This window comes from Plasmopara halstedii (assembly GCF_900000015.1).
Source record: "Plasmopara halstedii genome assembly, contig: Scaffold_614, whole genome shotgun sequence".
Classification (NCBI taxonomy): Eukaryota; Oomycota; class Peronosporomycetes; order Peronosporales; family Peronosporaceae; genus Plasmopara; species Plasmopara halstedii.
Window position 1 is genome coordinate 2543264 of NW_020187532.1, and position 9177 is coordinate 2552440.

The 9177-nt window shown below is 42.8% G+C and overlaps 5 protein-coding genes across 5 annotated transcripts; 2 read left to right on the forward strand and 3 right to left on the reverse strand.

Moving 5' to 3' along the window:
- Positions 1-553: 553 nt before the first annotated feature.
- On the reverse strand, positions 554-1394 carry PHALS_14602 (uncharacterized protein; the record flags this gene model as incomplete). Its single annotated transcript, XM_024728045.2, has 1 exon — positions 554-1394. The coding sequence occupies one exon, from the start codon at positions 1392-1394 to the stop codon at positions 1191-1193; it is 204 nt and encodes a 67-aa protein (XP_024578561.1). The 3' UTR covers positions 554-1190.
- Positions 1395-1413: 19 nt separating this feature from the next.
- Positions 1414-1652, forward strand: PHALS_12487 (uncharacterized protein; the record flags this gene model as incomplete). The annotated part of the gene is made up of 2 exons (XM_024728046.1): positions 1414-1585; positions 1642-1652. 2 exons carry the CDS (start codon positions 1414-1416, stop codon positions 1650-1652), a joined length of 183 nt encoding a protein of 60 aa, XP_024578562.1.
- A 643-nt stretch (positions 1653-2295) lies between these two features.
- PHALS_12488 (uncharacterized protein) lies at positions 2296-3590 on the reverse strand (the record flags this gene model as incomplete). The annotated part of the gene is made up of 2 exons (XM_024728047.1): positions 2296-3024; positions 3087-3590. 2 exons carry the CDS (start codon positions 3588-3590, stop codon positions 2296-2298), a joined length of 1233 nt encoding a protein of 410 aa, XP_024578563.1.
- A 420-nt stretch (positions 3591-4010) lies between these two features.
- Positions 4011-5641, reverse strand: PHALS_12489 (dnaj subfamily c member 3 protein; the record flags this gene model as incomplete). The annotated part of the gene is made up of 3 exons (XM_024728049.1): positions 4011-5115; positions 5183-5496; positions 5588-5641. 3 exons carry the CDS (start codon positions 5639-5641, stop codon positions 4011-4013), a joined length of 1473 nt encoding a protein of 490 aa, XP_024578564.1.
- A 2752-nt stretch (positions 5642-8393) lies between these two features.
- PHALS_12490 (uncharacterized protein) lies at positions 8394-8593 on the forward strand (the record flags this gene model as incomplete). Its single annotated transcript, XM_024728050.1, has 2 exons — positions 8394-8456; positions 8501-8593. 2 exons carry the CDS (start codon positions 8394-8396, stop codon positions 8591-8593), a joined length of 156 nt encoding a protein of 51 aa, XP_024578565.1.
- Between the last annotated feature and the right edge of the window lie 584 nt (positions 8594-9177).

The following is a 9177-nucleotide window of genomic DNA, read 5'->3' on the forward strand; positions in this document are numbered from 1 at the left end:
CAAAAAATAAGTGCGTTGTATCAAACTTGTTTGGCTTCATTTGTTGCTTCAGCACGTCAGAATTACTATTTTGTATCCACTTCATCCCGTCTCAGCTTAAAGTTCGTGATCATCGGCCAATTTTTTTCCTGTCAGTGAGTCCTGAAATTTAGCTCAAAGATTTTAGAAGTTTAATGAAAATTTGAGCTGGTCATCTAAATACACGGCCGCATATTTTCGTCTCAACAGGGTAAAAATTCAGAGGCACCAGCTGAAGGCTGCCTTTGGCTGTCGAAATGGTGTATAAATCTGGGGTCTTCAGCTTACAGACTTCATTGCTCTCTCATTGTTGCTCAGGACCCCAAGCTTTACCTCTGTCGAATATCTCAAGGAATTTTGATGACATTGATAATCATATCTAGTGGAATAATTTGGCTGCTCGCTTGCAATTTTTAGTTTACTAAACCCTTGATGTGATAGATTTGCTCTTTCGTGATTAACCATGTCAGGCAGAATTTGATCAATTTGCCATCCATGCGCCGGTAAGCGAGGCCAGTAATTTTATAAACGAGACAGGCCAGTGGGGAATTCAATGATTATGGTATGTCAAACATGCTGTAAATTAGATTACCAGAATTTGTAGCTTAAGAAGAGGACGCACTAAAATTCACTGCGTGGTACGTATTGTCTTCAGTTTCCAGTCAGTTCTTGTCCAGTAGTGTTCCAGCCAATGCCACATAGCAAAGATTGACTGGAAGTTGTTCGCGCTACTAGAAACTCGACATTATGCTTAGAGACTTTAAAATACCTCGATACTTTGACGGGTATCCTCGTCGCAAGCCGCACAAAAATGTATCGGTACTTGGTATACGGAATGCGATCGCATATTTCTTACTGTTCTAATTATGGTTTGCCGCATACACTTTCTCGACGCCCCCGGAACTATCGGACATCGCAAATGAACCCTATATCTCGACATCCACGATGTACAGTAATCTGCACTGCGTCTGCCGCAGCATGATTATCTCTTGCGAGGTCTCTATCGACAAACCCTGTGTTTAGGCATGACCACTTAAATCTCTCAATCAGAAGCGGGGGATCGCAGGGCGTAGATAATTTGAGCTCTTACAGAATCTTGAATTTCAAATGCCACGACGCTGCTGTATTCAAAAGTTCGATTTCATTTAATGATCCAAGCTGAAAACCATATTCTATATCGTGTTGACGTATCCTCCACCTTTCGTCACCCAGTCTCCTTGCAGATCAAAATTCGTATACGACCTCCTCCACTTTCTCTGGGTACTTAAGAAAGTAGCCAACAACTCAGCTATGATAGCTTTCAAACCTTGGGCGTAGTCTAACAATTTTCTTTTCTCCTGAGTAAGCTTGATTGGGCGGTGTAAAAGATGCTTCATTACAATCGATGGCGACAAAATGCCCGATTTGATAGATTATCTTGTGTTAGTGTTCATTTATGCACGCGACCCTCCTTCCCAGCATAAAGACCGCTCACGTGACGCACTGTTACTCAGTCTGGAGTATGATAACTACTCCAGACTGAGTAACAGTGCGTCACGTTGTCATATCCATCTCTCTTGTCTCAAAGGTAAGTTTCAATTTTTTTGTGCTTTTAAACGAGTGGATGCTTGGTGAATGCGGAAGTCGCTCGATGACAAATTTATATAGAGGTCTAGCCAATGTATTCCCATAGCTAGTAAGCGCCCCCAGGCGAGCAATACCCGCTTTTAAACCTTGGGTACTAAAGGTTTTGTCCCCAGGATACCAACAAGTGAAAAAAAATTGTTCACCGTGTCTTGTTTCCTTGTCAGAGGAAGCAAAAAACTCTTAAAGTTCGCGTTAACCACCGCATAGAAGAATTGTCGTCAATAGGGCGCGAAATTCAAGTACCAAACACTTTACAATGCTGAAGTCAAAGGGTGATATAATTCGAGCAAGCTAAATTGATAAGTAATGGAAACGTTTACATGGTACTAAACCCCATTGTGTAAAGCTGGCAGCCATCAATTAGATCACTGGCATAATATGATTCAACTTTGCACAGCCAAACAAATGGAAGAATGTGAAAATCTTACGATTGTGTACTTAGATCTGAAATGGCATTTGACTACCCTGATTTTGCTGCGTTTATTGTGGAATGCAATTGAATTTCTGTCGGCCAGATTGTTTTCAGGCAATTTGTAGTGAACCTTAGCCTCTGCAAATGGTGGCAATTGAAGAGAACGTTCAGCTTCTCAAACGATACATGATCATCTAATAACATTATGATTTAAGTATTCTACTTTACAAACCACGTCGTCATTTCGACTGTTCAATCAACATATTTTCAATCATTTGCATTGTACTAGCAGACGATGAACCGCCCAATACAAATTCCGTGAGTTCCTGAACATACTTCGAGCTGATTCCTGTGGTGTAAGCTAAAGTTTCAGGAGTGATAACGTGCCAGATACGCAGTAGCGTGAATTCGTTGCTGCAAGTACCATTTAAAAATTTTGGCTCGCGACAAATTACGCATGAACCTTTTTCTTGAAAGCGAAACCCTTCAAGCTGTCGACCCTGAAACACAGACGGATCTATAAACGATTTCCACGCTATAACAGTTCGATTTGCTTCATGATAGCGACAAAAAACCTGCCGAATTTCAAACTCTGCCATGTGTTCTGGTGTTTGAGTTTCAACCCCAAAGCTTTCGCGAACTGTGTCAACATGAGTCACACTTTCCAATTCGGCTCTTTTCATTTCTCGACTGTATGAACAATGATTTTTTTCATGATGATACGCATGAGCCAAACACCTCCACGCCGTCTCGGCCGTCAAGTCAGATGAAAATGGCAGTATCTTGTCGCCAAATATTCCGACATTCCTACCAGTTCCTGTATCTGCTTGAAAGAACACCTTTGCTGCCTCGTGAAACACGAGATCCACTCCCACCTCCAGTTCGTCAAAAAGTTGATACGCCATTTCCAACGGTATTCCATACACCCGTCTCGTCTTTTTTTCCTGCAGTGAAGTTGTCTCCAATACCTACAAATAACATTACTTTTTACTTACAAACTTCTTGTAACCAAAATCTGATCCTTGCATACCCTTCGTGCGACCCTCGTATTGAGCACTCGCTGTAGCATTTCTTGCACCTTATTCTGGTCTTCTATCACACTTTTTAGTCGGGAATTTTCTCTCTCAGATGTCAGTCGTTGGTCCAATTGACGCGCTGCCAAGTCCTTCCATATACTCCTTAATGCAGACGTTTGAGTACTAGTGTTAGCCGTACCATCTTTCGACTGTGCACGCTGTTCTGCAACCTCTTTGAGCGCATAGAGTTGTGCTTCCAATCCTTTTACACACGTGCGTAGAAATTGCAATTCTCGACGGCGCATTTCGCGCGCACCATTGCGATGTTTGCTTGTCGTTTTCGGAATGGGATGCGCCGTCTCAAATGCAGACCAAGTCGAGCTTTCAATTAATGAGGTCAAGGGTGAAGTGCATTTAAATCGACCGTTTGATTCTTGTATAGCCACATTATACTCGTTGAGTAGAGCCAAGACCTCAATAAAGCCTTCGTCGTCGCTTTCGAACAGTAGGGACGACATTAATTATGATAGTAATAGAAATATACAATGGTGATGCGGTCACAGAGTAGTACTCATGAAGTTAATAGTATAGGCCCGCATCGACCTCTCAAAACACATATCTCAGCAGTATTTCACTTTAATGCAGTCGTAAATTAAGTAAATTGTCTGTCTCTTCTCCTGTTTACACAAAATTGTTGCAATTTTCACCTTTTTTTTAAGCAATATCATTTTAAACTCACGTTAAATTTCTGTTGATCTATTCAAAGCATTCCACTATTAACACAAATGATTTTTATCCAGTTAGTCACGATCAAGAAAGATTTCGTGCTTCACAGAGACACACTTGGCAACCAAATCTAAGTATTGATTTTCTTAACTGATCCCGAATCGTTTCAACACACAAACCTCATCCACTTTGCACATCCAGCCAGCACGTGCTTATCCTCCAAAATTGAAGTGAAAGGTGCGACCGCCCTGCTGAAAAAATTGTGCATTACTGAACGGATTTCCGCGCTGTTGCTGTTGCTGCGAGTTGCCAGTAACGTCCTCGCCGCGGTCATACATACCACGAGTCTCGTCATTTGACAAAATTTCGTAAGCTTCAGCAATATCGTGAAAACGCTTCTCAATTTCTTCCCTCTCTGCTTCGTCCTTATCCGTGTGCTTATCCGGGTGCCACTCCAGAGCCTGTTTACGATAGCCTTTCTTGATCTCCTTAGAATCCGAAGTACGAGAGACACCAAGAATCTTGTAGTAGTTCTTTGTCTTGCTCTGCTTTAATGCTGCCTCTGCTTGTGCCACTTTTTCTTTAAACTCGCGATTTGACTCCTCCAACTCTAAAGCATGTTTTGCTGATCGTACGGCGTCTTCATACAGCTCAAGAGCCAGTTGTACCTCGCTTAATTTGGCAAAAGCCAGCGCATATCCATCATCGATAGTCACAACTTTTTCACACGCGGTTTGAGCAGCGGTGTATTGCTTAAGATGGAGTTCACTCGTACACAATTGCAAGTAAAATTCCTTGTTCATTGCAGAGTGGTCTGGATCCACTTTGACAGCCTCTTGCCACTCAATTACTGCTTCAGCATGTGCTCCACGTTGCACCGCATCTTCAGCTCGATAAACATACTTAAGCACCTTTTTTAAGCGCCGATACAGCGACTTGATGCCTCGATGTTCTGGATCTGAGTGCAATCCCTGTCGGTAATGCGATTGTGCCGCCTCTAATGACCGTTTGTCCCCTAGCGAATACAATACTTCACCACGCATTTGCAAAGCAATCAAATTGGACGAATCCAGCTTCAAAATGGTACCAAGATCTGCAATAGCGTCGAACGGATTGTTTAATGACACACTAAGTTGAGCTCGTTCCAACAACAGCGGTACACTAGAAATCGCCGAGCCTTCTAGCACTTGGGTCAAGGAATTATATGCCGATTGATAGTCACCACGGCTGTGCGCACGCTCCGCCTCGTCAATTCGTGCAGCACACTCCTGGCTCTTATTTAACTGCTCAGATCCCTCTGTTTGATCCGGATAGAGCCTAATTATCATATATACTTTAAGTATAAACCTTACATTTCAAGACGCAGAAACAAATCACAACTTACGCAACAAAATTCTGAAAATCTTTCGTCGCTTCATTGCACTGTCCTAGCATTAATAGAAGCTTTCCACGCTGTAAAATTCCCTGTTTGTACGTGGGATTCAAGTCCAGTGACGACGTCAGGTCGGACAGAGCATGCGAATACTTGCGTTCACTCAAATAAGCACGAAAGCGCTTGTAAAAGTTACGTTCATTCGTAGGCTCAAGCTCGATAAGTTTTGAAAGTAGCGATATCGCAGTTTTCATGTCACCACCAGCAAACGAATTGTCAGCGGCCACTCGAATTTTCGCCACGGAATCCATATTTGAGTCTGCGAACTGGACGACATGACAGTAATATTAATTGGTCTAAATCTCCTTTAACATCAAGATGGAATGGAAACGCGTGAAGCACGAATAGGGTACGCACACAATGGACGCAGATTGCCGAAAAAACACCAGCAACGAGGATGAAGACCCGCATGATGACGACGTTATGATCCAAAACTCAAATAAACGCGAGCTGGATACTATCCTATTAAGTTCGAATATGGGTTTTCTTTTGTGAACACGTGGATGTGATCAAAATATTAGGATCTGTCGATCAAAAACCGAGACTTCTCGAATATTCGACAACAGGTGACGACTCGCGAGCAGAGATGAAGTGAAAGTAAGACTGTCCTAGCTGCTTACACGAGAGGCTTAATGACACTTGTGTTGGCACAGAAAATAAGTCTAGAAAGGCCTGATTTATGACGATGGAAATGATACTATTTCCTGGAAATATATTAATTCGTCATTTAGTACAAACTCTTCTGTAAAATACATTGGAGCTATCAAATTACTATCTCATTCTTATACAGTATCTGCGGAATTTGAAGGGCGGGTCGAGTTTGTAAAGCACATTTTACCTCGAGTAGTACAATGCGACCTACTGTGAGCTCAATGACTAAATGCACAAAAGAGTTATGCGCGAAATTAATTCAATTTCATTCTCCCCCCTCTCAAATGTTCTTCACTGAGACTTCAGTCGATTTCCCGATGGAAGACTCCCCTATGCTCTATCCATGCAAAACTGAAACCAATTTATGAGCCCAAAAAAACCATGTCCTTTTCATTAAGTATTTAGCAGTGACAACCACGCGACGTGGAAGATACATGGCGTTGTATCGGACCAAGTCGGTTCTGGCACGAGTGACGACTTTTCAGCATGATAATGCCTGAAGGCCAAACGTATTGCATACTTCATATGACGTTCCAAACACCAGCATCAAGCTGATCAGCATCGGCGCCTTAGAAATTAAGGATGTGACGACCGGCTTATTGCACAGCCAACCAACAACTACAAATTGTAGCGATAGGCTTTAGAATACACTGTGATGGTTGTTCTCAAATGAACATATCAAGCGACAACGTGGCGTGATATTCGCGATGATCAGTGAGGACATTGAAAGAAAATCTTTATCGAAAACAGTCTCGCTAGTGTACGTACCGCACATATAAAAGCACATGCCTGAGACGTTTTGGAACAAGCAGGTGAATGAGAATCGAGAAGATTGACACGGTGGTAATAGTCGTTGACGCAATGCAGCAAACAGAACCCTTTTAAAACGTGTACATTATAGTGACTTACATCAGTTTTAAATATACCAACATATAATTTGAAAAGTGTTTAGCACTTCGTCCTCGAGAGGATCTTGGCTCCGCTTCCAAGCGACAGTATCGAACTTATCTTCTATGCACTTGCTAGCGCAGACTTTACGAGTCAAATCTTATCTCTGCAAGCACCAAGATAGCCTCTCTGTTATCACGGCCCATAAAATCAACCGCTCTCGTGCATCTACAACCAATAGATGCGAGAAATGTCTTTCAAATTTGTTCACGATTAGCTTCTAGAGGTTCGAGTTGCTTTTACATCACGGAATGTACTTAAGCCTTGTGAAAAGATCCCTAAAGTAGCGATTGCGCGCTTGGTCAAGTACTTAATTTTTTTTCTTTAGACATCGATGCAGTATGCGCTCTTTGTATTCGTTGATGTATTTGTATTCGCATATCGTATACTCGTTTATTTGCAACCCGCCGCCGCATATTAAGACTCTTGTTAGAATTAGACTCTATTAAATCAAGCTCGCGGAGTGAACAGAAGCGAGTTGGTCTCGCTCTTTGATTCTGCGCTGAATATGCTTCGCTAAACTTTTTCGATCAAAATCGACTTGCCGATATCTTTCTGGCTGCACCTTTTAGCAAAATCGAGGGACCCATTTTGACGGGATTAAAAATCATGCGCCAGGAGCGCAACGTATGGCTTGGAGCCAGGATAAACAACCTCAACACGTTGATGTTTACGGCAGGCGGAAACACGCATAAATTTTACGGCAAACAAGCTCACTGAACGTAGTTAACCTACCTCATCACGTAGTGTCTGTGGTGTATTAGACTAGGTTGTGATCGCGCTACATTGGGCTGTTTACGGTCGTAGCAAGAAAGGGATATATCTATACTCTGATTACCCCAAAGAGAATGCGAACATATTAAGGATCCCTGATGGCTCATTATAGCTTTGCCAAGATCCCGCTCTTTCAAGATAGTCGGACATGATGAAAAGCGCTGTTGTTGAAGGAGCAACGTCTCTACATCGTCCATTATACGGGCTACCCTCTGTTCCAAAGCGATGTTACTCTGAACCGCTAATTTACCTCAAATTAGGCAGAGCGATGACAAGCTTTGAATGCGAGTCCGAGATCTGGATCATCCAGCCTCAAATGTAAGCCGTGGTATTGAAGAGATTCGATGTGTCACCAAATTTATGGGGGATTACTGTGACCATCACGCGGGAAGATCGACCTCCGCTGGCGCTACAGGATAAGCAAGAAATGTGGCCCACTTTGATGTGGACGGGTATACGAGACCATTTCCAGTTCCTGGTGAAGTTACAAGGTGGCCCTGGTTCGGTGACCGCTTACGACCTAAAGTATCCCTGGTCTTGAACTTCCTTGAAACAGCAGCAGGGTCGCCCATCGTAGTACACTATTTAATAGTGGAAGCGACCGACCTTATGGTGATTATGACTCTTGATCGAGAGTTGTTTCGACTGTCTTATGAAAAAAAGTAGGGCCGTTAGCAGCTAAGTGATGGGTTGTCACCTAACGCCCGTATCGTATTTTTGAGTTCACAAAACAAATCATGACACGACCCTTTTGGCGGATATCCACTTCGCTAAAGATTTCGGACAAGTGATGCGGCTTGATATTTTGCCAAATGAGGGCTCTAAATTTGATAATAGTGTTCTAGTGTCCAAGGTACATTCCTCATGAAGGATACGGATTTCCTTTGATTGCTGCAGATCCAGGCGCAGGCGATACACTTACATGTGAGCCGAGAGAACGCTCTTGGAGTGGCTCTATCGAACTCTTTTCGCTCCAGATGTAAGCGGTGAGTCCACACGCATACATGCGGCCGTGTATTTAGATGACCAGCTCAAATTTTCATTAATCTTCTAAATCTTTGAGCTAAATTTCAGGACTCACTGACATGAAAATTTACCGATGTCACGAACTTTAAGCTGAGACGGGATGAAGTGGATACAAAATAGTAATTATGACGTGCTGAAGCAACAAAGGGGCCAAAGAAGTTAGATAAAACGCACTTATTTTTTTGTGAAGTATTGCTGAGCCATGGATCTCGATGTTGCGATATCTTCAGTACAAGACGTGACATCGTCCAACATTTTTAGCAATCTGCCTCAAGCAGAGCTCGGAAGGCAGAAGCGACAATGAGAAGTGGTCTCAGGGAGGAACTGAATAAAGCGAACGACATCGCGCTCCCCAAAGTGTATCGCTTTGAGATAGGAAGAAACGGTTGTATGTCGCGGTAATCAGATTATATCTCTAGCAGCTCAAAAAGCTATAGCCATCTGTGCCAAAATTGTCGAAGTTGATAGTGAACCGAACACTTTGAGTCGAAGGCCCAGAACCTGAAGTATGATTCATAAGCAACAGGAACGCCGTGTGATTTACATAG